Genomic DNA, 25,885 nt, shown 5'->3' with positions numbered 1-25,885 from the left:
CACACCCACCCAGCCCACCATCCCTAGTATCCTTCTTCCACTATTAGCTTCTCCTCTTACATTCCTCAGATTATCCCCGCATGCCCCTTACCCCCAGATAATCCACACTCCTTCAACCTTCTAGAAAACCGACATTCCCAACTCCCCCAATCACATCCTTTCTTCAAGCAACGGGGTCCTCTATTTCAAAAGCCCAAACCCTTCCCACTTCCGGTTTCAAGATTGTGTGCCGGGGGGACCGTTCCTAGGGACGGACACGGCACCTCTTTCGGCGCCCGCGACCAATAAGAAGCTTCCCCGTAGGTACTCGTGCAATACTGTTCCCCCGCAGGCAGCCAAACCCGCACAGTTCGGTTCCGTCCCTAAAGCGTTGTTGGCCGGAATCTGTCGGGGAAGAGGCGCCCTCCAAAGTGGTAAGAGCCCATTTAGGGGACCTTATGGGGTCGCGATATGAGGGATGGGTGAGTTGTTTTGGATTAGTGTGGGGTTTTTTAATGGCGACTGATGAACCGGTGAGGGGACGGGGCTGTAGTGAAGCCAGGGGACCCTTGGATGACCCCGGAGGCAGAAAGTAGTGCGGTGGTAATATAAGTTGATATTGTTCATATTTAGTGTGATTGTGCGTGATGGTGAATGCCAATTTTAACCTGCATTCACGTGGGGGGTGTATCCAGTCGAGATATACACGTGCATGCAGCTGTAAAAGTGTGGTACCTTTTTAAAGAAAGGGCTAAAATTAAGAAAGGCCATTTATTAAAATTATGTGTGTGATCTTCAGCCATAGCACCCAGGACAGCTCATGGGATAAAACCATAAGTTATAAATACAAAGGCAAAGGGCTGGAGATATGAAGAGGGATTTCACCTGGTGCCAAAAAGATGTTTAGCACGGTAAAGAGGGGAATGAGAGGAGAAATAATTGCCATCCTCGAATATCTGAACGGCTGTCACATGGAGGATGGAGAAAGCTTGTTTTCTCCTGCTCCAAAGAGGAGGACTTGAACCAATGGCTTCAAGTTACAAGAAAGAGGATTCTGACTAACCATCAGGAAGAACTTGGCAAGAGCTGTTCGACACTGGCCATGAGAAGTGGTAGACTCTCCTTTCTTGGAGGCTTTTAAACAAAGGTTGAATGGCCATCTGTCATGTATAATTTAGCTGAAATTCCTGCATTGCAGAGGGTTGATGACCCTTGAGGTTCCTTCCAACTCTGCAGTTCTATGATTCTATGCTGTTACCTGGTAGCCCTTTCAAATGTAGGAACATAGCAAGCTGCCTTATATTGGGTCAGGCTATTGGCCCATCTAGTTTGGTATTGTCTGCACTGACTGGCAGTAGCACTTCAGAGTTTGGAGCTGGAGTATCTTCCAGCCCTAGCTGGGAATTGACTCTAGGTCCTTCTTCATGCAAAGCAGACACTCTACCACTGAGCTATAGCCCTTCCCTATAATCAAGGCTATGGTGAAATTTAGGTAATGAGGGGGTGTTGTGGATGGGAGGTGAGAGATGTCTTCATGTTGTAAGACATAGATAGAGGAAGTATGTGCTTTAAGATTTTGTATGAACCTTTAAAATAAAAATAGTGCATCCAATCTGCTACTCCTGTACGTGACTCAACAGGCTGTAGGAAGTCACTCTAAGGCGCAAAGGGGAGCACAAAAGTACTTTAGTGCAAGCCAGCTTGAAACTGCCTTGTGGTACATTTGGCAGAAAATCCATCACAGTGGAAATAGTGTGTATGTGGGGTCATTCTGTTGATCTGCAGTCCACTTCTTCATGGGGCCCCATGAGGCTGCATTTTCTCTGTAAGTGAATAATTGGTATCAACTTCTCTGAAAGGCTGAGTGTAGGAGAGGTGCTTTTGGGTTGGTTTTTTTTTTTTAGGCCAGCCACATTCCTGTACCTTTTACAGCAGTGTGACATGCAGACATTTAGCAGGTGAAAGCTCTTCCTGGCAAAAATTGATAACCAACTAAGTCTCACTCAGAGTAGATCCACTGAAATTAGTGGAACTACATTATTCACATTTTTTTACTTAAATAGCTCTACTCTGTGTACAGTTTACTCTGAGTAAGACTTTTATTTTTTTTGTATTACCATTAAAGTGGTACCTCGGGTTACAGACACTTCGGGTTACAGACTCCGCTAACTCAGAAATAGTACCTCGGGTTAAGAGCGTTGCTTCAGGATGAGAACAGAAATTGTGCAGCGACAGTGGAAGGTCCCATTAGCTAAAGTGGTACCTCAGGTTAAGAACAGTTTCAGGTTAAGAACAGACCTCCGGAACGAATTAAGTTCTTAACCCGAGGTACCACTGTAGAATTATAGCAGTTATATCCCGCCCTTTCTCCAAGGAATTCAGTGTGGTGTACATACTCCCCCCCCCCTTAATTTAAGCCCTACAACAACACTGTGAGGTGGGTTAGCACTGAGAGGCGGTGACTGGCCCAAAGTCATCCACTGAACTTAATGGCTGAGTGGGGATTTGAACCCTGGTCTCCATCACGCTAACCACTACACCACATGGTTTGCCAAACTTTCCCTGTATTCATATCCCACCTTTCCTCCAAGGAACTCAGTGGTGGCATACACAGTTCTCTCTCCCTTAACCATTTTTTTCCTTGCAACACTCCTTTGATGTAGGTTAGGCTGAGAGACTGTGACTGACCAAAGGCTTCATGGCTGAGTGGGAAGTTGAACGCAGGTCCTCATCTGACATTCTAACCACTGCACCACACTTCTGTGGACTAGCATTGGATACAATGCACAGAGAAAATCTGTATGTTTGGGTTGCTGTTGGGGTGTGGTGCATGGGGGTATGTGTCAGCTACATGGCCAATCCTGCCCCCACTGATGGAAGTTGTAGTTCAGCAGCCTCTAGAAAATCATACAGGCTAGCCACCCCTAATATACAGCATCAGGATGTGTGATTATAAAGGAACCCAAAGTCAGAAACAGCCAGATGTTTTGCTTCTATTTTGTCTATTTTGTCTAAGAGTCACTGGGCTGAGATGAATAGTTTAAGCAAAATCTTAATTTCCACCTTTTTAAGGCCCCTTGTGCTTAATGAGGGTGATTTCTGTATAAGCATCCTCAGGATTTATTTAATTCCATTTATTAATCAGTTCCAATAAAATATTTCAAAGCCATTTCACAGTAAAAAGATTATACTGCATGTTTCCTGGGGTAGTCAAAAGTCTTGGTTAGGAACTCTGACATGATCTAACTCTGAATTGTTTAATACTACTAGATCAGAAATGTAACTGCTTAAATTCATCCATTCCTGAAGACAAAATAGTTTTGAAATTTTTTTAAGGCTTCCTAAATACTTTCAAATTCATTGTGAAACAAATGTGAGGTTTGATAATACCGGGGAGAGAGAGTTCTACAGGAATTAGCTCCTCATTCATTGCTGATCACTAGATTGGCTGCTTTTAAAAAAGCAGAGTAAGATCTACTTCCAATCCAAACTTATTACATATTGCTAATTTCAATAGCACCTTCTTAATTTATATGTAACTCTGGTTTCCTCTTCACAACAACTCAACCCTGCTATATAAAGGTAACAGCCCCATCCATTGCTCCATCCACTTTTTTGCCAGTGCCTATACACATATTTTGCCCCAGACCATGTCCTTCAGTGGCACATGGCCCCCAAAGCTTGCCCAGGGGAGAATGTGGCCCTTTCCTTGGAAAAGTTTGACCACTGCTGCAGTAGGTGGAGAAACCCAGCCTGATGGATGGGGTAATTAATTATTATTATTGTTATTAATAGCTGGTGCCAGCTTTGTACTGTGGAGTCTGCTCACATGATAAAGAGATCTGCTTAGAAGCCATTTTGGCATATAATTTAATAATTCATTTGTGCGGCAAGCTAAACTCCACACACACAATCACACACCCTAAAGCCAGGCCGTTATCTGGAGAGTTAGAGCCACCCTTCCCAGGAATATACAATCTGACTATTTTAACAAACTGGAATTTTCAGATCGCCTCTACACAGCTGCCTGTCCCTTCAGCCTGGCGGGGGGGGGGGGCAGGGAAGCTACCTGAAATCTTTCTGTTGGAGAAAAAAGCACCCTCCTAAAAACGTCCCCTTAAAGATAAAAGCAGCTGACTTGAGAACAGGCTACTCCCCTCACTTTGAAACTGAGCTCTGGAGCATCGCCTTCTTCTGTCTCTTGTTCCATACCCGTTCCCATAGCAACCCTCTCCCAGTTAATCTGCTGTGAGGAGCTTCTACATTAAGTCAGGAGTACACATACAAAAGGAGGAAAAGGCTTTGAGGGCTTACAGTTTTGCTCCCTTCCCACAAAAAATGTATCTGTGGATTTTAAAAAAAATATTATTATTTTTAAAATAGCAGAATTTTCTACAAAAAGATTTTGAAAGCCAACAGCCTCCCAGAGCTATCCTTTAAAAAGAATCCCGAAAGCCACAACTCCCCCACCTGCACCTCAAAAGGCTGCTTAATGAATAGTTAAAATCTTTGGCTATGAATATCTCCAGATCTGAAGGTCTTCCCACTGTGTCTGCTGCAGAGATCAGTCCGTTTTGAAAAGAGGGAAAGAACTGAAGGCAGTTTAGCAGGGCGCTCATCGTGGTAGGGGCAGACGAATCCAGCCCCTGGCAGATTACAGGTCAGATGTGCCACAGGCAGCCACACTCGGAGACTGGCTCGTAACAGATCCCCGTCTTAGTCTCTTTGTTCAGTATCAAGCCAGGAAAAACCACGTTCACAAGCCAAAATAGTCCCAGGACAGAGAAAAATGCTATAAAGGGGGGTGGGGGTGGATGCCATTAGAAGAAAAAATAGCACACTTTTGAATTTGCTGTGCAAGTGCAAAATATCAGGAAAGACCCAAAACATTTCAGCTTTCTTTTCATTTGTTAAAGCTACTAGTCCTCACGATAGTGAAAAAACAACCGTGCGTGTGCGCGCAGGTGAAAAGTCAATCTTTTGTGTGCATGCATAAGGGTAAATGCAACTTGCTTTTTCTCTTTTGCCTAAATATTTGCTAAAACTCCCAAAACGGAACACATCAGCGTCTAAGTTTTGGATAGGCTTGTTTAAATAAGCATGTTTTGAGCAGGCACTGAAAACAGTACAGTGAAGGTGCCTGCCTGGTGTCAATAGGCAAGGAGTTCTAAAGTAAAGGTGCCCCCACACTTTAAAAAAAAATTGTTTTTTTGCAACTGCGGAACAAGTATTATATGGAACCTGTAGCAGTGCCAGTACCGCAGACTGAAGCAGTCAGGTCAGTGCATATGGGGTAAGATGCTTCTGCAAGTAAACTGGCCCCAAGCTGTTAAGGGCTTTATATGCTAATACAGTGGTACCTCGGGTTACATACGCTTCAGGTTACAGACTCCGCTAACCCAGAAATAGTGCTACAGGTTAAGAACTTTGCTTCAGGATGGGAACAGAAATTGTGCTCTGGCGGTGTGGCGGCGGCGGGAGGCCCCATTAGCTAAAGTGGTGCTGCAGGTTAAGAACAGTTTCAGGTTAAGAACGGACCTCCGGAACGAATTAAGTACTTAACCCAAGGTACACTGTAGTCACACCTTGAATGTGGCCCAGTAACAAACAGACCACCATTGCAGATCTCGTAAATCTCTGCTTTGTGCCTGCTGCAGTCTGAATAGTTTCGACCCACAAAGTGGATGCTATTCATGTTTAAACCAAAAACCTGCCATGTAAAATGAAAAATATGCATTTAATGTCACAGCCTAATTTTACCTTAGCATGTGGCCCTCCAGATATTATAGGACTCCAGCTTCCACCATCCCTGACTATTGGCCATGCTGATGAGAGTTGTCATCCAAAATATCTGGAGGGCACTGAGTTGAAGAGGAAGGCTGTTTTAGTGCAAAGAGGAAGCATGATACCTACCGGTTGATACTAGACTGCTCACCGAGAGAGTCACTGATAAGTAATAAAGCTCAGGGGTGGTTTTGGCCTATGGAAGACACAACAGTCCATTTATTAGAAAAGGAGCTTTTTTAAAAAAAAATAATATTAAGGTCCCATCTGCAGACTTGCAATCTAGTGAGATCCCATAAAGGTCAGAATAACAACCCCATGCATTGGGAGCGTGTCCCACTGTCTTCAAGACAGCCTACTCCCAAGTCAGATTGCAGATCAAGTAATAAATACCGTATTTTTTGCTCTATAAGACTCACTTTTTCCCTCCTAAAAAGTAAGGGGAAATGTGTGTGCGTCTTATGGAGCGAATGCAGGCTGTGCACCTATCACAGAAGCCAGAACAGCAAGAGGGATTGCTTCTTTCACTGCGCAGCGATCCCTCTTGCTGTTCTGGCTTCTGAGATTCAGAATATTTTTTTCCTTGTTTTCCTCCTCCAAAAACTAGGTGCGTCTTGTGGTCTGGTGCGTCTTATAGAGCGAAAAATATGGTATATGGAAAGACCGTCAAACCTCGGTGGTCGAATGTAATCCATTCTGGAAGATGGCAAAGTCAATGGAGAAAAAAGAGACAGAAAACTCCCTGGAAGCCATTTGGCTTCTGAAAATCATTCGAAAACCAGAGCAATTACTTCTAGGTTTTTGGCATTTGGGAGCTGAAACGTACAATAACGGAGGCATTCAGGAACTGCTGTTTGACTGTACTAAAGAGTTATTAAGTTACAGCCCTTCCCTTATGACGTAGGAAGCTTCCTTATCCTGAGTCAGATCATTGGTCCATCCAGCTCAACATGTCTACACTGACTGGCAGCAGCTTTCTGGGGTTTGCATACAGGGAACATCCCTGAGCCTCCTGCATGCAAACAAGTGCCAAGTGCCCTACCACTGAGCGATGATATAAGCAGCTCTTGAGCTCCAAAAACCCTGTGATCAACTCAAGAGCTGCTTATATGAGAGAACAAAACTTGGAATTCCTCCAGCCCAGAATTCCATTTTAAAACAAATTGTGTAGGACCTCTGGTTAGGGCCACCCAAAAGCCTCCCCTTATTCCGCTACCTTGAGGGGTGGGGTAAGCTTTTCTTTTAGGCATGCCTAAATATAACAGGAAGGGACGTGGGTGGTACTGTGGGTTAAACCACAGTGCCTAGGACTTGCTGATCAGAAGGTCGGCGGTTCGAATCCCTGCAACGGGGGATTGGTTGGTCCCTGCTCCTGCCAACCTAACAGTTCGAAAGCACGTCAAAGTGCAAGTAGATAAATAGGTACCGCTCCGGCGGGAAGGTAAACGGCGTTTCCGTGTGCTGCTTTGGTTCGCCAGAAGCGGCTTAGTGATGCTGGCCACATGACCCGGAAGCTGTACACCGGCTCCCTTGGCCAATAAAGCGAGATGAGCACCGCAACCCCAGAGTCGGCCACGACTGGACCTAATGGTCAGGGGTCCCTTTACCTTTACCTTTAAATATAACAGAATCAGCAATTACTCACGCATTGTGTGGCTAAGGCAGTAAATACGATGTTGCAAACTCCTTTTGCAAAAGAGGCACCCCCAAAGATGAAGAAAGTGGTCTTCAGCTCCCATGGAACTGGTTCCAGCATGACCAGAAGCAAAGCCAGCCCTGAAAAGATGGGAGGGGGAGCATTAAGAGTGCTAAAAATGCACTTGCACAGAGAAAGGGAGGATACAGGGCTGTTGACAGGTCATGTAGCAAGCTAGGAAGCTGCCTTAGCTGGAGGCAGGCCACTAGCCCATCTAAGTCAGTATTGTCTACACTAACTGGCAGCCGCTCTCCAGGGTTTCAGGCTGGGTTATCTCCCATCCCTCCTGGAGATGTCAAGGATCAAACCTGGGACTGTCTGCATGCAAAGTAGATGATCTGCCACAGAGCTATGGTCATTCCCCTAAACGCAAAGTAAAATCCTAGTCCTCATGGTTCTGAATAAAAGGCTGATTTAAACACAGAAAGCTGCAGAGTCAGGCCACTAGTCCATGTAGCTCAGTATTGTCTACAATGACTGGCAGTAGCTCTCCAGGGTTTTAGACAGGGGACACCCGCAGCCCAACCTGGAAATGCTGGGGATTGAACCTGGGACTTTCTGCATGCAGAGTTCAGCAGCTGGCTTATGTTTGATGTTTCAAGAAATTGTAGGATATTTCAACTACAAATACACATCACAGAAATACAAAACCTCCAAGTTCCAGCTGCCTTGCGTAACAGCCACAGATTTACCTAGAAGCTTTAAAAATAAAAAAAATGCCAGCTGCCATTTCACGTTTCTTGTGGCAATGAGTTTCACAGCTTAATCCAGCATTCTGCAGTGATGCACACCTGGACTCCTAATATTTGCCCCCAGTACTACCTTGATGACAGTGGGCAGCTTCAAGGAAAGGCCCCCAAATGGAGTGTGCAAATGAGCGACAACTCCCGGGTGGTTGTCCCTCTGCCTGTGCAAACCCTCCATTTGGCCCCCGTTCTGTGCACCGAGAGACCCTCAACTTCCTTCAGTATACAACCCCTTAAATTGCACCCTTGGTAGCCTTGACATATTAAAAAAAACATGCAAATTCTGGATGAACAAAATCCTTCTGGGCACATAATTCAGCCCACCAGGCAATGGCAAGAGAGCCAGACAAACCACAGTTTACCCACCAATGGTGAAGAACGTGAAGATGATGCTTCCAACCAGATTGTAGAGGAGGGGCAAACCACAGTAATGAGATGATCTAGGTCTGGAAAAAAAAGGGTTGAGGAACCACTGTGGAGCTTGAACCAAATGGTTTGGGTCAATATGTGCTTCTTCATATATAGCCTGGGATGTATACACACCCGAAAGTTTGCACCAGGGTAATTCCAATGGTTTGCCAAGAAAAGCTTAATTCCTCCACCTGTATAAATTATGCCCATTTCCATATATTTGTCCATTATTTGCATTAATTCATGCTAGTTCAGGGCAACAAAGCTCTTCCTTTGGCAAGTCCTGGTCTCCCTTTTGGTTTCATCCTTGCACTTTTACATCTGCCGTGGCCACTTTACAAACTAGAAACTTGATTCTTGTATCTTTAATCAGAAGCTGTGGGTTCTCTAGATGCTAAATTCTGTGCTGGCCATCGATATCTGTACTCACAGTTGCAGGATACAAATAGCCCTGCTTTTTTGTATATCACAGAGCCAGGAGTGCAGGTTAGGAGCAGAGGAAGCAGCCTCATATCTGGTCATCTGAACCAGTGTTGCCTGCTCTGACTGGCAGCCACTCCGCAGGGGCTCAAGCAGAGAGAGGCCTTCCCCACCACCTTGTAACTGGTGATGCCGGGAGTGGGGTGAGGTTGAACCTTGGACCTTCTACAACTGCAACTCAGGCTAGAGGCCAAATGCATCTCCTCAGGCCTCTCTTTGAGTTCCTCAGGACTACCTCCTGGGGTAGCCCTCCTTATGCCGCTGGAAAAGCATTTTGTCCCCCAGATGTGGCTGAACTACAACTCCCATCATCCTTGTCCATTGGCTGTGCTTGCTGGGGCTGATGGGAGTTGCAGTCCATCTGGAAGGCCACAGGTTCCCGCACCAGTGTCGTTTCCTGCAACTGACTTCTCAAGATGTTAGGCAGGGATTCTCCAATTCGTCAAGGACTTTTGCACAGCACTTGTTGAGAGATCTAAACAGAAGTGCAATCCACATCCTTTCTGCCACATGTGGCCCTCCATCTCTCTCTAAGCCTCAGGCATCCCCTCCCCACACAACACACCCTCTCCCCAGCCCACATCCCTCACTGGCCTTCCTTGAGTGTTTTTGCCTGGTTGGAATGTGTCCTTCCACTCTGTTCATGCCTCTTGCTTGATTGGATAGCATGTGAATGTGTGCAGAAACTAGCCTGTGGTGCAAAGGTAAAATTTGCATCTGTTGCTCCGCCCACCACTAGCATGTGGCCCCTGGAAGATTTCCCAGAAGGAGATGCGGCCCTCGAGCTGAAAATGTTTCTCTACCGCTGTTTTACATCAGGAATGAGGAGCCTGAGTCACCCTCTAGAAGTTGTTGGACTCCAACTCTCATCAGCCCCAGCCAGCATGACCTGTGGTTTGGGATGATGGGAGTTGTAGTCCAGCAGCACCTGGAAGGTGGGCTCTTTCTGCTTTTGATGCACCTTCCTATCATAATGGCACCTTACACAGGGCCTGGTGACCACAGTCCCTGAAGCTGTTAACATAACCCCAAAACAGTCCCACAGAAACTTCCCGTTGAATTTTCAGCCCTTCAGGTTTGGAGTTTGAACCCTCAGCCCGTCAAGGGGCGAAAGACCCGATAGCCTCCTTGCCAACAGAGATTTAAACCAATAAAGACACCCAAAACCAATTCCAAAATCTTCATGGGCCAGGCTGCGAGCTCTCTCTTCTCAACGTCACCACCTCGGGATATTCCAGCCAGCTCCCCCCACGTTCTGGAAGGTACGCAAAGGTGTTGAGAGTCGTCGCAATCAAGACAGGTGGATTTTTTTTTTTTAAAAAAAATATCAATAGAAATGTCCCTTGCTTTGTACCTTAGCAAGATGTAGAGCTGGAAAATGAAAGCAGCAATTCCAAGGGCAAATATTGCAAACTGCCTAAGGGGGGGGAGAGAGAAAAAACAATGGCATTTGTTTATTTTTATGTTATGGCATCTATATCCCACCTTTCCTTCAAGGAGCTCTAGGTGTGGCGTGCTTGGTTTACATCCTCCCCATTTTTATCCTCATAACAGCCCTGTGGGGTAGCTTAGGTGGAGACACACACCAGAGTCACACCCAGTGACCTTTGTGGCTGAACACGGATTTGAACCCTGGCCTTGTCCAGCTCCTAGCCCAACACTCACAACACACTGTTACCTGTGGAGGCTGATCCAATAGGGTGCTGTCCCACCAACCTCAGCTTCTCCTCAGGAGGATGGGGAGGAAACTAGAATTCTCTGGCTCTGCTTGTCATTGGCTCTGGCCCCACTTATTGTTCAACTCCCTGCCTTCCGCCCCACTGGTCCCAGTGCACACTAGTCACCTGCCAACCCTTGGGGGAAATCTCCTGCAGTTCCATAGTTCTGGCAGTCACTTGCAAGCAGTGTGGTAAGTGGCAGGTTTTTTTTCTTGCAACCCAACCACCGAAGCCATCAAGGAGCAGATTGGTGGGTAACATTGGACCAGCCTCCTCTCCCCAACCCCATGCTTATCCAGATGCACGTTGCATTGCAGGGGGTTGGACTAGATGACCGTTGGGGATCCCTTCCAACTCCATGATTCTACGATACACCTCCCAACAGCCCCAGCCAGCACAGCCCAAGACGCTGGTACGCCCGAGATAAGGGTTCTTACAGTCTGAGTCGGTGACGCTTTGGGAGCCATCGGCTGAAGTGGTAGGCTGTGTGAGCTAGGCAGAAATGGATCATAGCGGATCTCCCAAGAACCTGGGGAGGAAGAGCAGAGTCTCCCCTTAGGATCAGTGGGTTGGTTCTTCTGGAAATTTAATGCAAGACCAGAAGCCTACCCAAATACTAGTTCTTTGCCCAACTTTGGCCTTACAGATTTTGGGGGTCAGTCTCCAGGCGCCTCACGCTACATCTCCCATCGGTGTGGTTGGCTGGAGCTGATGGGAGTTGTAGTCCAAAACATCCAGAGGGCACCAGGTTTAAAAGAGGATTGAAACATATTCATGGAGGAGAAGGCATAAGTGGCTACTAGCCGGGATGGTTATGCTCTACAACTGGATATTACTACCCACAATGGCTATGCTCTCCCTCCATGTAGGAAGCAGGATGCTGGTTCCTGTGCTGTTGTGCTGGGGTCATGCTTTGGGTCTCCCCAGAGGCATCTAGTTGGCCACTGCCTCCTCAGGGAGCACACAATAGCATATAAAAGGTAAAGGGACCCCTGACCATTAGGTCCAGTCGTGGCTGACTCTGGGGTTGCGGCGCTCATCTCGCTTTATTGGCTGAGGGAGCCGGCATACAACTTCCGGGTCATGTGGCCAGCATGACAAAGCCGCTTCTGGTGAACCAGAACAGCACACAGAAACGTCATTTACCTCCCCGCCAGAGCGGTACCTATTTATCTACTTGCACTTTTGATGTGCTTTCGAACTGCTAGGTTGGCAGGAGCAGGGACCGAGCAACGGGAGCTTACCCCGTTGGGGGGATTCGAACCGCCGACCTTCTGATCGGCAAGTCCTAGGCTCTGTGGTTTAACCCACAGCGCCACCCGCGTCCCTTAATAGCATATAAGTAACATTTAATTAAAACAGGGCTTCTCAGAAACGAGTTCTTGAGCGTGTACAGAGGGCCTCTACCTCACAATTCTTATTATGTGTGTGGTTATGGTTAGAGCCATCTGAGGGAAGGAATGGTATGTATATTTAATATTAGAGTGGAGGTGGAGTGATAATTGCATACATTGGATATTTAGAAATCCTCAACATCCAAGAGAGGTAGTGTTCCTGAGTATGTGAAGAGTTCATATAAGCAGGACTGAGTCTTCCTCCTCATCTACAGAAATCTACAAGGAGGAGGGAAAGGGGGGGGGGAACTGACAGCTTCCACCCGGGGGAGACCCCCGGCACAGTTCCGTTAGGGAACTCGGCCCCTTCATCATTTCCTTCCCGTTTTAACCTTACCAGCAGCACCAGATGCCTCGATGAGCTTCAGCACCGCCTGGCCAAGTCGCCGCTTGCAGCCTCTCTGCAGCCGCAGTGGTCGGGCTTTCTCGCAGCCGCCGTCTTCCTCCAGCCCCTGGATCGCTCTCTGCGCGGCCGGCGTAAGCCCCCCGCGGATCGCCGTCCCGCGCGGCCGCTGCTCGTTCCCCTAAAGGCAGGCGACCCGGTGCAGGCGGCGGCAGGCAGCACCGCCTGCTGCCTGGGAGCTTTCAGCTGATCGCTCGATCAGGTTACAGGATCGCTTTCATTCATTCCCCCACGTTTCTAGCCCGGGGCGGAGCTCCGAAGACTACAACTCCCATCATCCCTGGATGGGGCTGGTGGGAATTGAGAGTCCAGCAAACACTCGGGAGGGACCGGCAGGATCCCCATCTCTGAACGAGACCACCCGCTGCCTTTCCTCCACCACAAAACTCTCTTGGCATCTTCTAATGCAAGGACTCCAGCTTCCACCACGGTGGGGCCTAATGGGAGTCCAACAAAAAGTTCCAGTGCAGGGGTTCCAAATCTTTTCTCACTTGACAATTGCTGAGGGTTTTGGTGGAACGCTTAAATTATTATTCCCCCCCCCCCCCAGGAACCGCAGTGCGCTGCTTTGACGTTGGCAGGTTTGCTTGTTTTGCAATGAAGCAGCATGTGAATTTTATGAAATAAAAAAAATTCAGTCAACAAATAGTGGAACTTTAGGTTTGCAGATTAAAGGGCAGTTTTGAAAGTGGGAGTCCAAGGCTTGAGGCCTGTGGGATAGGGCCCAATCCAAAACAGTGTGTTTTCTTTAAGGCCCTGCTGGAATTCTCAGTGATTTATTTACTGCCTGGGTAGCGATGGAGAAAGTTGGGCTCTGCAACTGGTTTTGAATAAAACCAGTGTGTTTTCTCATATGTGTTGCGTATGTCTGAAATTGTTCGTATTTTGCTTAATTTATTCTGATTTTGCTAGAGAAGGGGCAAAAAGCTACAAGGCAACATTGGAAAGCTGCCAGCTACAAATTGGTAAGAGTCTGCGTAATGTTTGCACATTTAACTGTGGCAACGCAGTGCAGTAGAGCTATAGTTCCCTGTGCAAGGTTCGATCCATGCTAGATTTTTGCAAGTGGTGACATGACAAAAGGACGCAAAGAAGAGCAGAAAAGTAAGAGGAGGTTGTAAGTGAGGAGAAGTAAAGGAAACAATGTTAGAAGGGATGAAAGAAGAGAGATGGTTTTTTCTCCTACATTGAAGTTGCAACAACTTCACATTACTCATCTGCTCAGATGCATCTCTTGGTTGCAACTAATTGTCTTGCCCCTTTTGAAAGGGAGAATGAACATCCTGTTTATTCTCCAGTTGACAACTGTCTGGTTATTTCATGAGGAAAGGTTTTTTTATTGTATTATTATTATTAATTTAGTGCTTATACAGTCATACCTCGGGTTAAATACGCTTCGAGTTGAGCGCGTTCGAGTTGCGCTCCACGGCCACCCGGAAGTAACGGAGCGTGTTACTTCCGGGTTTCGCCGCTTGCGCATGCGCTCAAAATGACAGCATGCGCAGAAGCTGCGAAAAGCGATGCGCGCATGCACGCGCAGACATGCCGTCACTAGATATGTTTACCTCTAGATGAGAACAGGGCTCCGGAATGGATCCTGTTCGTATCTAGAGGTACCACTGTATGTTGTAAACTGCCCTGTGATCTTCGGATAAAAGGTGGCATGTAAATAAAATAAATAAATAAATAGCCTGGGATCTCCTTCACACAAAAGCAGATTTCCCAACTGATGAGCTACAGTGGTACCTTGGTTCTCAAACGCCTTGGTACTCAAACAACTTGGAACCCAAACACTGCAGACCCAGAAGTAAGTGTTCTGGTTTGCCAACTTTTTCTGGAAGCCGAACATGCTCTGTTTTGAGTGTTACATTGATTTGAGTGCCACGCTTCTGTTTTGAGCGATACTGACTCTGACTGAAATCTTACAGAGAACACGGAGAGAAAATGGCTGCTACTTATAAGGAGAATGAGTCACATGTCAGAGTGACTCAACAGTTAGCAGTTAGGCCTGAATAACTTTAGTAGGCCCAAATGATTGTGCAGTCCCAGCACTTCCCAGCCTGCTTTGCTGCTTCTGCTCTCATGTGTCTTTGTCACATGACACAATGGTCTCGTTAGATAGTAAAATTCATGTTAAATTGCTGTTTTAGGGGTTGTTTTTAAACAGGCATGGGCAAACTCCGGCCCTCCAGATATTTGGGACTGCAATTCCTATCACTCCTAGCTAACAGGACCAGTGGTCAGGGATGATGGGAGTTGTAGTCCCAAACATCTGGAGGGCTGGAGTTTGCCTATGCTTGTTTTTAAAAGTCTGTAACGGATTAATCCATTTTGCATTACTTTCTATGGGAAAGTGCGCCTTGGTTTTGGAATGCTTTGGTTTTGGAACAGACTTCCAGAATGGATTAAGTTTGAATACCAAGGTACCACTGTATAGTCTTTTGCTCAACCCACAATAGCACAGGAAGCTACCTGGTACTGAGACAGATTGTTGGTGCTGCCTTTTGTGCGTCTGCATGACGGTAACTTCTGCTTAGCCTCTTGTATTTCAGATATGTACATATATAATTGCTTCCTTTGAAACTGAACCTGAACTCCTCCCTCTCCTCGCTTGCAGCGTGTGGTGGCGTTGACTCAGGCTTCCCACTGCATCTGTGGCTCCAGCCAAGTCAGATGGAGAATTCGGACGACAGGACTGAGGTGGTACTCCTGGCCTGCGGGTCCTTCAACCCCATCACCAACATGCACCTCCGACTCTTCGAACTGGCAAGAGACCACCTGCACGAAACAGGTAACCCCTGCTGCTCCTTTGAGGACCAGCTCAGAATCCTACTTTATCAGTCAAATAATAATAATAATAATTTTTATTTATACCCCGCCCTCCCCAGCCAAGGCCGGGCTCAGAAATATATACAGAAATAACTGAAATAGTTTGCTGGTTTGTGTCATCGTTTATTTTTTATTTTTTATTGGTTAGGAGGGAGGAGGGAGAGGGCAAAGAGAGCTGGTGGCGAATAATCTATAAAATATTGTTCAGCTGAGCTACCCCTTGGGAAGCTGTTAAGTCTCCACCTTTCGTTCACCAGTATACTGCCTTCTTGAAACCCTTGTCACGATGTTATTTCAATACAGTCATACCTCGGGTTACAGCCGCTTCAGGTTGCATTTTTTCGGGTTGCGGACCACCGAAACCCGGAAGTACCAGAACAGGTTACTCCCAGATTTCGGTGGTCGCGCATGCGCAGAAGCACCAAATCGCAGCATGCGCAGACGCGGGTTGCGGATGTGCATCCTGCACGGATCATGTTCGCAACCCAAGCATCCACTGTACTGGTATTCAACGAAATGGCAATTTATTGCACAGCCCTAGTCCATCGTCCCAACAACCCAACCCCCTGGCTCTTGGCGTTTGTTGCATTCAGGGAGATACAAAGTGGTGAAAGGGATCATTTCACCTGTGGGCGATGCATACAAGAAGAAAGGCCTCATCAGCGCAAGACACCGAGTGACTATGGCGAGGCTCGCGACGGAGAGCTCTGACTGGGTGGAAGTGGATGACTGGGAGAGCAACCAAAAGGAGTGGCAAGAGACCATCAAAGTCCTCAGGTATTGCCAGGGCTGGGTGTGTGCCAGTGTAGCTCAGTGGTAGGGCACTCGCTTTGCATTCAGAGGGTCCCAGGTTCAATCCCAGGCATCTCCAGGTAGAGCTGGGAATGTCTCCTGCTTGAATCCCTGCAGAGCCGCTGCCAGTCAGAGTAGACAACACTGAGCTAGATGGAGCAAGGATCTGATTCAGTATCCAGCCAACCTTCCAACAAGCTTTTTAAGTGGGGATGTGTCACAGCCTGCATCTGTATTTGAATTACTTTTAGACAATGTTTTTAGATGTTTTCATGGTTTTGCAACCATACCAGACCCTGTTTAGCTTTGTGATGTGCTATCAGGGGTTGTTGTTTTTTTCTGCAACACTAGGTTTTTTACCATTTGCCATGCTGGTCTCCTTAGGGAGGAAGGGTGGGATATAAATGCTTAATAATCCTCTCCTCCCCCTCCCTTTTTACTTTTTTCCTCCCTCTCTATTTTCTCCTCTCTCCTCCCCCCACTTCTCTGCCCCCCCTTCAATCCCACATTGCCTCAAACCGACTGGAAATATCTCAGAAATGTCTCAAACTGACTGTAATTGACCTGTATGAAGGTTTCCACAATATGAAAACAGAGACACTGGACGTACTCTTGTTGCTTATGGAAATATTTTAATTAAAACATTTTTAAAAATAGAAATAAAAACAAATGTTCAATAATGATGATGATACTGTTGTTGTTGTTTTTCTTCTTCTTGTTGTTAATAATAATAAATAGTACAGCTTCCTATGTCTGAAGAGTTGGCCGTAGCTCAGTGGTAGAACCCATACTGTGCATGCAGAAGGTTTGAGGTTCATTTTCCTGCAATCCCAGGTAGCTGGATCAATCTCCAGCAGCAACAGAAATGGAAGCCCTGCCTCCATTCCTCTCCCCATACTTTGCTGCTTCCCCTCTCTCTGATTCTAGATTGTAAGTCCCGCTGCAACAGTCTATTCTCCTATTGTGTGTTCTAAATCTGGGGTAGAGAGCTGTCTATGATGCACTACGTTAGCCCTCGGCAGCCTGCTGCTCTCTAGATGGTTTGGACTACAACTCCCATCAGCCCCAAGCAGCGAGGTCATGATACGCAGGAGCTGATGGGAGCTGGAGTCTAAAACATCTGGAGGACAGCCAGACTGGTGAAGGCTGTGCTGTGTGTTCATGCGGTGCTGTATTTCCAATAGATAAGAATGGGGAGGTTTTTCCCCAAGGGATCCAAAAGAGAAAAACATATCACCACACCCTCTTTCGCTTTTTAAAGTCATCCTTTTTGTGTCACAGGTATCACCAGCAGAAGCTGAAACGTTCGTGTCTCACTAACAGCTTTGATGAAGTAGCTCCTTTGAACAAAACGGGGCGGAAGAGAAAACGGGAATCGGGCAGGCAAGTCCCCGTCAGCCAGAATCAACCCCTAACAAAAGGTTCATTTAATATCAAAATTGTAGTGAGCCAGCCATCTCGTATCCAGCGTTGCTTGGAAATTCTAAGGGGGGGGAACCCAGTGTGGTGTTGAAATCAGTAGTTAAAATCAGTGCAGTTTTGAAAGGTTCAGTCCACCAAAGAATTGTGGGAAGTGAAGTTTGTTGAAGGTTCTGAGAGTTGTTAGAAGACCTTCTCCCAGAGCCACAGTTCCCAAAAGGATTTAACTATCAATCCCTGTTCCCAGGGAACTCTGGGAATTGTAGTTCTGTGAGGGGAATAGGGGGTCTTACTAACAACTCTCAGCACCCTTAACAAACAAAATACAACTCCCATGGTTCTTCGAGGTAATTTGTGACTCTTTAAAATGGCTTCTAACCCAATAATAATTCCTGTCCCTCCCATTTTGCTAGGTGTCCCCCCTCAGCTGAAGTTGCTCTGTGGGACAGACATCTTGGAGTCCTTTGCAGTCCCCAACCTCTGGAAAGCAGAAGACATTGTGGAAATCGTGGCCAACCACGGCATGGTGTGTATTAGCAGGGTGGGAAATGACGCCCAGAAATTCATCTACGAATCCGAGGTGCTGTGGAAGCACAAGGAGAGCATCCACGTGGTGCAGGAGTGGATTGCCAACGACATCTCTGCCACCAAGATCCGGAGAGCCTTGCGGAGGGGCCAGAGCATCCGATACCTGGTGCCAGACGCAGTTCGAGCTTACATCAAGCAGCACGACCTGTACACTGCAGAGAGCGAAGATCAGAATTCAGGCGTCATCCTCGCTCCGTTTCAGAGATACACGAGGGAGGCCAAAAATAATTGAAGGCGTGGTGGTGGGGCTGGTCCATATGGGCAGGTGGGGTGCTGGCCTGCCAGCTTCAGTCTTGATTCCTCCAAACCCCTCCTTGCTATAGAGTTCCTGGCTGACACATTCCTCCTCCTTAGTTTCAGTGATGCCCCTTGTAGAACACAACAGCAAGGAGGATGAAAGCAACATTGGAGTGAGTTGGCTCTGCCTGTCATTGGCTGTGGCTCAGCCTATCATTGGCTCTGCCTCCACTCATCGCTGGATGGCATCACTGAGACTACCTTACGCCCCACCAGTCCCAATGGGCACTAGCCCCCATTGAATTTGAACAATCCATCTTTAGATGGGAGAGGGAGGAGAGAGAGGGAGAGTTTTATCAGCTTAGAGTTTTATTAGTGTGTTTTATCAGCTTAGCATTGTCACAGCCCCCAAAGCCATCCCCATGCATGCCAGGGACTGGGGCCTTATGTAGTTGCCAGATGATGTGTCAAAATCACACACACACACAGCTTCTCAGCCTTTCTCAGCATCTTCATTGGTGGAAACCAGCAAGTGATTTTTTTCATGGCACAATTGCCTGAGAGTGCCCATGGGTTGAGCTGAGGATCTGGCTGCTGGTCAAGAGGTTGGCAACCAACCCAACTATGTCAACCTGAATCCCAAGCATTGCAGAGTCTTCTATTTAAACACACGAACAACAGGCCTGATTGTAATGCACCAGCACTTCTCTTCTTTAGGACAGGCCTGCAGAACTTTGGGCACTGAGGTCGGACAGAACCCTTCTGTTCTTTGCTGTCCCAGGCAGGCAGCGAGACTGGGAGGTTTTTTGAGCCCACCATGAGCCAGTATATACAACACACGGTGTATCACCACCTGGGTGGACCAGGAGTTATTCAGGTCTGTTCTGCTGTCCCCTTGAGCTGCTAAGCACCATTGTGCAGCCTCTGGCCTCCCACAGAGGTAAAATCTGCAGAACAACTGTGACTAAAGGGTGGAAGGGACACACCCACATCTGATTGAAATCTGGCATCTTGGCAACAAGAGTTGAATGCTTGCTTTATTACTTTGAATTTCTTTGATTCTAAAAATATGTGATTGACTACTCTCCCTGTGTGCAAACTGGTCACATAGCCCTTGTCCACTCTAAATGCCACCTAGAATTTGAAGTGCCTTGCAGGTTCATCAGCTCCTACATTTCACAGAGTGGCATTCTCCTCCTCTTGTTCGTTTGTACCCCTGCCCCTCCTTTCCCAACTGTGGTTGCAGACTCCGTTTTGCAGGTAGCAATGATTGACTGTGAACTGAATGTATCACACTGAGCCTGGTGGTCAGAATTACATTTCCACCAGTTTTAATCCTAACCATGGTTAGCTCAAACCAGAGTTTGCACACCCAGTTCCAACCTAGCTGCAGACTCTGAATTGCAGATAGCTATGGTAAGCTATCAATGCACAGGTAACTATGGCTGGCTCCCAAAGTAAACAGATAAGGGAATATGTGACGAACAGAGGAGGAAGAGCAGGAACCAAGAGGAGGTTTTCCGTCTCCTCTCCAGTTTTCCTCTACATGAATGCATATTGGGAAATACTTTTCACAGAAAGACTGCGTGCCTTTGAACCTTTTAGCTCTGTTGGTTCAGGCCGCCAACAGAAAAGAAAAGAAAAATCAACAAAGCTTTGGTCCTCTTAAACTTCCATGACTCACATATCAATTGAACAGAATTTTTGTGCGTTTCCCCCCCAGCACTGTCATGTGATTCAAGAAATAAACTATAGGGGCTATTAAAAGAGATCTCAAAAGATGTTGTAGCATATACCACCGCCACCCTGAGGTGATGTTATTAAATGATACTGGGATTTGCATGAAGAAAGAACATAGAATATTAGTAATTTAATTTAGCTGGAGCAAGAATGTTCCTTGTAAAAACAAGAGGAGAAGAACAACAGGAAAAGGAAAAACTGTGACAATGTGTTAGCAACCTGCAATTATTGTCGTTCAACAAAGCAATCACAAGGCGATAATGCATTTATTGTATGTTATATTTTGTAAGATTGGGGAGAATGATCACATACTAGAGAAAGAACAACGCACAAGAAAACCTACAAAGGCTATCAGTGTTGTTATGTTTCACATAATGGGTGTAACAGATGAGGATTTGTCTTTATTCAGTTACTGAATGTTCTTGTATATCTCGTGTGTGTGTGTGTGTGTGTGTGTGTGTGTGTGTGTGTGTGTACAAATACCCGTTTCAATTTTGGTGACTTTCTTCTTTACAATTATTATTTTAAAAATGAATAATTAACAGGAACAGAACAGGGTCAAGAGTTTTTTGTTTACGGTCAGCTTTCATTGCAAAATCGCACTTTGCCCTCCCCACAGCTGCACAACCAACCCTTTAAAATCATAATGCTGTAGTGTGAGAGCGTTTGTGTGTGTGCCCCTGCACTTTACCTCTGCAACGCTAGAGAGGCGCTGTGCATGAGCCAGGAGATCAACATGTGATATTTTGATAACTTCCTTACTCAACAAGTTTAGAATATTACAATAAAATCAGTATGACGAAATCAGTTCACAAGCTGTGTGTGTTCCTTTTGCACTGGGATGGAGGGCCTTTCCCTTCTGGGCAACTTTCCTGGGGCCACATGCCAGTGGTGGGCAGAGCAACAAATATAAATTTTACCTTTGTATAGGGGACTAGTTTGTACACCCACCCACACCCTCGCTTCTCCATGCTCCCATCAAGGCAAGGCAAGGCATGATCAGAGCTGAAGGACATAGTCCATCCAGGCAGAAATGCATGAGGAGGGGGTGAAGGAAGGACAATGAGGGGTGTGGCCTGGGGGGAGGTGTGGCTTGTCAAGAATCCCAGGGGCCAGATAGACAGGACTGGAGGGCCTCATTTGACACCTGGATCTAAGAAAAAAGCTTTTTTTCCTTGTCAGCGAAACTCACCAAATCAGCTCAGCCAAGCAAGACTATGGGTTATGTTTGGCTAAGGGATATTGCCACTTGAATTTTCAACAAATCCCAAGTCCCTTTATATATTAGAGGGACGAAGAACCATTTTTCAGCTTGAGGTTCACAACCTCCCAGGGCCATGTTCCAGTGGTGCATTGAGACAAAGGCACAAGTGGGTGAATGATAGACCCAGGGGTCATTTACTCCAGCCCCCTGCAATGCAGGAATCTCAACACTTAGCCCCCTTTCCAATTTGAAGCCATACCAGACCCTGCTTAGCTTTGCAAATGTGCTAGAACTTTTATTGCTACACTACTAGGAGAACTGAATATAAGTGTTACCTTTGTACCAGAAGCTAGTTCCCATATGCACTGACACACCACACTCTGCACACACACACACACCCATCTAGGCATGCAAGAGGCACCACAGCCCATAACGGGTGTATGTGTAAGCGAGTGCACGAACTATTTTGATTAAAAATCAAGACTGTTCCCTTTTTGTTATCCCATGAGGTAGAGAACAATGGTGCACGAAGGACAGGAAGGCGACTCTGAGGTCTGGTATTGCAATCCCAGATGTTCATGCAACTTGGAGAGACTTGGGAGGACCAGAAATGTGGTCAGAGTTCGAGGTCTCTGCTGTGACCGCAACCTACTTCTGCAGAGGTTGCTAAATTGTTCAGGGCACCGGGGTGTTTGCCCACTCAAAATAGTCTGATTAACTTGAGTTTTATGCCCCATATATAAACTTTGGCCGTAGCGTATTGCAGAGCAAAGGTAGCACATGAGAGTTTATTCATCCTGTTATCTGCTTAGCCTTATCTAAATAATAATAATAATAATAATAATTTATTATTTATACCCCGCCCATCTGGCTGGGCCTCCCCAGCCACTCTGGGCGGCTTCCATAAAAACCAAAAATACAATAAAATATCACACGTTAAAAACTTCCCTGAACAGGGCTGCCTTAAGATGTCTCCTGAATGTCAGGTAGTTGTTTATCGCCTTGACATCTGCTGGAAGGGTGTTCCACAGGGCGGGCGCCACTACCGAGAAGGCCCTCTGCCTGGTTCCCTGTAGCTTTGCTTCTCGCAATGAGGGAACCGCCAGAAGGCCCTCGGCGCTGGACCTCAGCGTCCGGGCAGAATGATGGGGGTGGAGACGCTCCTTCAGGTATACTGGACCGAGGCCGTTTAGGGCTTTAAAGGTCAGCACCAACACTTTGAATTGTGCTCGGAAACGTACTGGGAGCCAATGCAGGTCTTTCAAGATCGGTGTTATATGGTCTCGGCGGCCGCTCCCAGTCACCAGTCTAGCTGCCGCATTCTGGATTAGTTGTAGTTTCCGAGTCACCTTCAAAGGTAGCCCCACGTAGAGTGCATTGCAGTAGTCCAAGCGGGAGATAACCAGAGCATGCACCACTCTGGCGAGACAGTCCGCAGGCAGATAGGGTCTCAGCCTACGTACCAGATGGAGCTGGTAAACAGCTGCCCTGGACACAGATTTGACCTGTGCCTCCATGGACAGCTGTGAGTCCAAAATGACTCCCAGGCTGCGCACCTGGTCCTTCAGGGGCACAGTTACCCCATTCAGGACCAGGGAATCCTCCACACCTGCCCGCCTTCTGTCCCCCAAGAACAGTACTTCTGTCTTGTCAGGATTCAACCTCAATCTGTTAGCCGCCATCCATCCTCCAACCGCCTCCAGACACTCACACAGGACCTTCACCGCCTTCACTGGTTCTGATTTAAAAGAGAGGTAGAGCTGGGTATCATCCGCATACTGATGAACACCCAGCCCAAACCTCCTGATGATCTCTCCCAGCGGCCGCATGTAGATGTTGAAAAGCATGGGGGAGAGGACAGAACCCTGAGGCACCCCACAAGTGAGAGCCCAGGGGTCTGAACACTCATCCCCCACCACCACTTTCTGAACACGGCCCAGGAGGAAGGAGCGGAACCACTGTATAACAGTGCCCCCAGCTCCCAGCCCCTCAAGACGGTCCAGAAGGATGCTATGGTCGATGGTATCGAACGCCGCTGAGAGATCCAGCAGAACCAGGAAACAGCTCTCACCTTTGTCCCTAGCCCGCCGGAGATCATCAACCAGTGCGACCAAGGCAGTTTCAGTCCCATGATGAGGCCTGAATCCCGACTGGAAGGGATCCAAATGGTCCGCTTCTTCCAGGCGTGCCTGGAGTTGTTCGGCAACCGCTCGCTCAATCACCTTGCCCAGGAATGGAAGATTTGAGACTGGGCGATAGTTGGCCATCGTGGCCGCATCTAAAGATGGTTTTTTAAGAAGCGGTTTAATAACCGCCTCTTTCAGCGGGTCTGGGAAGGCTCCCTCACGGAGGGAAGCATTCACCACCCCACGACATAAGAACAGCCAAGTTGCTGGATCAGGCCAAAGGCCTATCTAGTCCAGCATCCTCTTTTCACAGCCATGTGCCTCTGGGAATCCTGCAAGCAGCACTTGAGCGCAACAGTACTCTCTCCACATGTGGTATTCAGAGGCATACTGCCTCCAGCTGTGGAGGTGGGGCATCTGATTATGTTCAAGTTTATAGTACATAAACAGGGTGCAATGCACAGGCTGAAGGGCCTTTGTCACTGCCTAGAGGACCAAGGACCAATGGGTAGTTGCAGCTGTTCTTCCCAATTACTGTATTTTTCGTCCCATAGGACGCTCCGTCCCATAGGACGCACCTAGTTTTTTGGGGGGGAAATAAAGGGAATTTTTTCCCCTTTTATTTCCCCCCAAAAACCAGGTCAGGGAAGCCGAACCAGGTCGAGGAACAGTGGGATGGCGGCGCTGCGCCTCCCTGCTGTCCCCCGAGCTTGTGGGGCTGGCCGATGTCTGCCCGGCGCGCGGGGCGCTCTGCTTCAGGGTGCCCCGCGCGCCGGGCGGCAGGCTGCTATCCGCAGCGTGGGGAGCCCTGCGGGGAACTCCTGCAGGGCTCCCCACGCTGCGGATGTCTGTCCGGCACGAGGGGCGCTCTGCTTCAGGGCGCCCCTTGCGCCGGGCGGCAGGCTGCTATCTGCAGCGTGGGGAGCCCTGCGGGACCTCCCGCAGGGCTGCCTAGGCTGTGGACGTGTTCCTGAAGCCTGGAGAGCGAGAGGGGTCAGTGCGCACCGACCCCTCTCGCTCTCCAAGCTTCAGCGAAAGCCTGCATTCGCCCCATAGGACGCACCCAGATTTCCCCTTCATTTTTGGAGGGGAAAAAGTGCGTCCTATAGGGCGAAAAATACGGTAAATGGGCCTTAGATTGGAAGGACAGATTCTGAAGCTGAGGCTCCAATACTTTGGCCACCTCATGAGAAGAGAATATTCCCTGGAAAAGACCCTGATGTTGGGAAAGATTGAGGGCACAAGGAGAAGGGGACGACAGGATGAGATGGTTGGACAGTGTTCTCGAAGCTACCAGCATGAGTTTGACCAAACTGCGGGAGGCAGTGGAAGACAGGAGTGCCTGGAGTGCTCTGGTCCATGGGGTCACAAAGAGTCGGACATGACTACATGACTAAACAACAAGATCCAGGTGAGACATAAGTAAGCCCTTCCGCACATGGGGCACAATCAGCTTGTGGAACTCATTTCCACAAGGTGTGGCGGCAGACCCTAACTTAAGGGATGAGAAAAATGCATGGACCTGTCCAATGCTAACCCTACTCGGAGTAGACCCACTGAAATTGATAGCCATGGCTAACATAGGCCCATTTATTTCTGTGGGTAGGACCTGACTGGATACAACCTTATTAGTCTTTATGTGGAGCTTCCATCTTGTGAGGCAGTCTACCTTTAATTGTTATTACTTTAATTGTTATTAATCAGTACATGGATAGCTCCATTGGTTAGATCATGGTGCCGATAATGCCAAAGTTGCAGATTTGATCCTTGTAAGGGACAGCTGCATATTCCTGGTTATTCCAACTCCCATCAGCCCCTGCCAGCAAGGCCAATGGTCAGGGGTGATGGAAACTGTAGCCCCAACACTGAATAGGCCAAGGTGTCCCCATCCCTGGAAAGAGTCTTGAACTGAGTCTTGGGCACCTTCTTGTACCCGTATTAGCTCTGGGTAATTTGGGATATAAACTGCCTTTGCAGAAGTAGTTTACAGTGGTACCTCCAGTTAAGAATTCTGGAGGTCCGTTCTGAACCTGAAACTGTTCTTAACCTGAAGCACCACTTTAGCTAATGGGGCCTCCTGCTGCTGCTGCGCCACCGGAGCATGATTTCTGTTCTCATCCTGAAGCAAAATTCTTAACCCGAGGTACTATTTCTGGGTTAGCAGCATCTGTAACCTGAAGCGTCTGTAACCTGAGGTACCACTGTACCTCCAAATGCCAAATGCTGGGAAGTGACCGTGGGGAAGCTCTGTGGTCTTCCCAGAGGCACCCTTGGCTGCCCACTGTCGGAAGCAAGACACTGGGGCTTGGAAGGACCTTTGTCCTAATCTCTGGCAGGGC

At 47.6% G+C, this 25,885-nt stretch overlaps 3 protein-coding genes across 11 annotated transcripts in view; 1 reads left to right on the top strand and 2 right to left on the bottom strand.

The window, feature by feature from the left end:
• Window positions 1-245, bottom strand: part of LZIC (leucine zipper and CTNNBIP1 domain containing) — a 30,994-nt gene extending 30,749 nt beyond the window's left edge. Inside the window, exon 1 of one of the 3 annotated variants that reach the window (XM_083513311.1) lies at window positions 92-245. The gene's annotated coding sequence lies outside the window, so the exon portion shown is untranslated. The remainder of the gene's footprint in view (window positions 1-91) is intronic. The other 2 variants (XM_083513313.1, XM_083513314.1) reach the window with 2 other exon arrangements.
• Window positions 212-21,023, top strand: NMNAT1 (nicotinamide nucleotide adenylyltransferase 1). Of its 6 annotated transcripts, XM_083513258.1 has the most exons (6): window positions 212-413; window positions 13,524-13,576; window positions 15,229-15,402; window positions 16,034-16,217; window positions 17,514-17,653; window positions 18,065-21,023. In XM_083513258.1, exons 3-6 carry the CDS (start codon window positions 15,285-15,287, stop codon window positions 18,469-18,471), a joined length of 849 nt encoding a protein of 282 aa, XP_083369384.1. In that variant the 5' UTR covers window positions 212-413; window positions 13,524-13,576; window positions 15,229-15,284; the 3' UTR covers window positions 18,472-21,023. The 6 variants fall into 6 exon arrangements, with proteins under 6 accessions (XP_083369384.1, XP_083369383.1, XP_083369382.1 ...); XM_083513257.1 differs by lacking the exon at window positions 13,524-13,576 and having other exon boundaries at window positions 313-413; XM_083513256.1 differs by lacking the exons at window positions 212-413; window positions 13,524-13,576 and adding an exon at window positions 9,994-10,358.
• LOC310711423 (uncharacterized protein) lies at window positions 3,099-12,658 on the bottom strand. 2 transcript variants are annotated; one of them, XM_083513348.1, is made up of 7 exons: window positions 12,546-12,658; window positions 11,252-11,343; window positions 10,451-10,513; window positions 8,572-8,651; window positions 7,409-7,539; window positions 5,893-5,959; window positions 3,099-4,323 (listed from the first exon to the last, which is right to left on the bottom strand). In XM_083513348.1, the coding sequence occupies exons 2-7, from the start codon at window positions 11,323-11,325 to the stop codon at window positions 4,244-4,246; spliced, it is 495 nt and encodes a 164-aa protein (XP_083369474.1). In that variant the 5' UTR covers window positions 11,326-11,343; window positions 12,546-12,658; the 3' UTR covers window positions 3,099-4,243. The 2 variants fall into 2 exon arrangements, with proteins under 2 accessions (XP_083369474.1, XP_083369473.1); XM_083513347.1 differs by lacking the exon at window positions 3,099-4,323 and adding an exon at window positions 4,339-4,771.
• Window positions 21,024-25,885: the final 4,862 nt, after the last annotated feature.

The sequence above is a fragment of the Podarcis liolepis genome (assembly GCF_965112155.1).
Source record: "Podarcis liolepis genome assembly, chromosome: 7".
NCBI lineage: Eukaryota > Metazoa > Chordata > Lepidosauria > Squamata > Lacertidae > Podarcis > Podarcis liolepis.
Note: the sequence above shows the minus strand (reverse complement) of the source record. Positions and strands in the feature narration are given on the sequence as shown.

Bases quoted from the DNA above. Each gene is read 5' to 3' on its own strand.
- NMNAT1 (XM_083513256.1), top strand. From the start codon at position 10,280: ATGGGCCAGGCTGCGAGCTCTCTCTTCTCAACGTCACCACCTCGGGAT. The intron at 16,218-17,513 runs GTATTGCCAGGG...TTTGTGTCACAG, and splicing joins GAGACCATCAAAGTCCTCAG to GTATCACCAGCAGAAGCTGA. The intron at 17,654-18,064 runs GTTCATTTAATA...CCATTTTGCTAG, and splicing joins GAATCAACCCCTAACAAAAG to GTGTCCCCCCTCAGCTGAAG.
- LOC310711423 (XM_083513347.1), bottom strand. From the start codon at position 11,325: ATGATCCATTTCTGCCTAGCTCACACAGCCTACCACTTCAGCCGATGG. The intron at 5,960-7,408 runs GTGAGTAATTGC...TGTCTTCCATAG, and splicing joins CTGCCTTAGCCACACAATGC to GCCAAAACCACCCCTGAGCT. The intron at 4,772-5,892 runs GTAGGTATCATG...CCCCCTTTATAG, and splicing joins GAGCAGTCTAGTATCAACCG to CATTTTTCTCTGTCCTGGGA.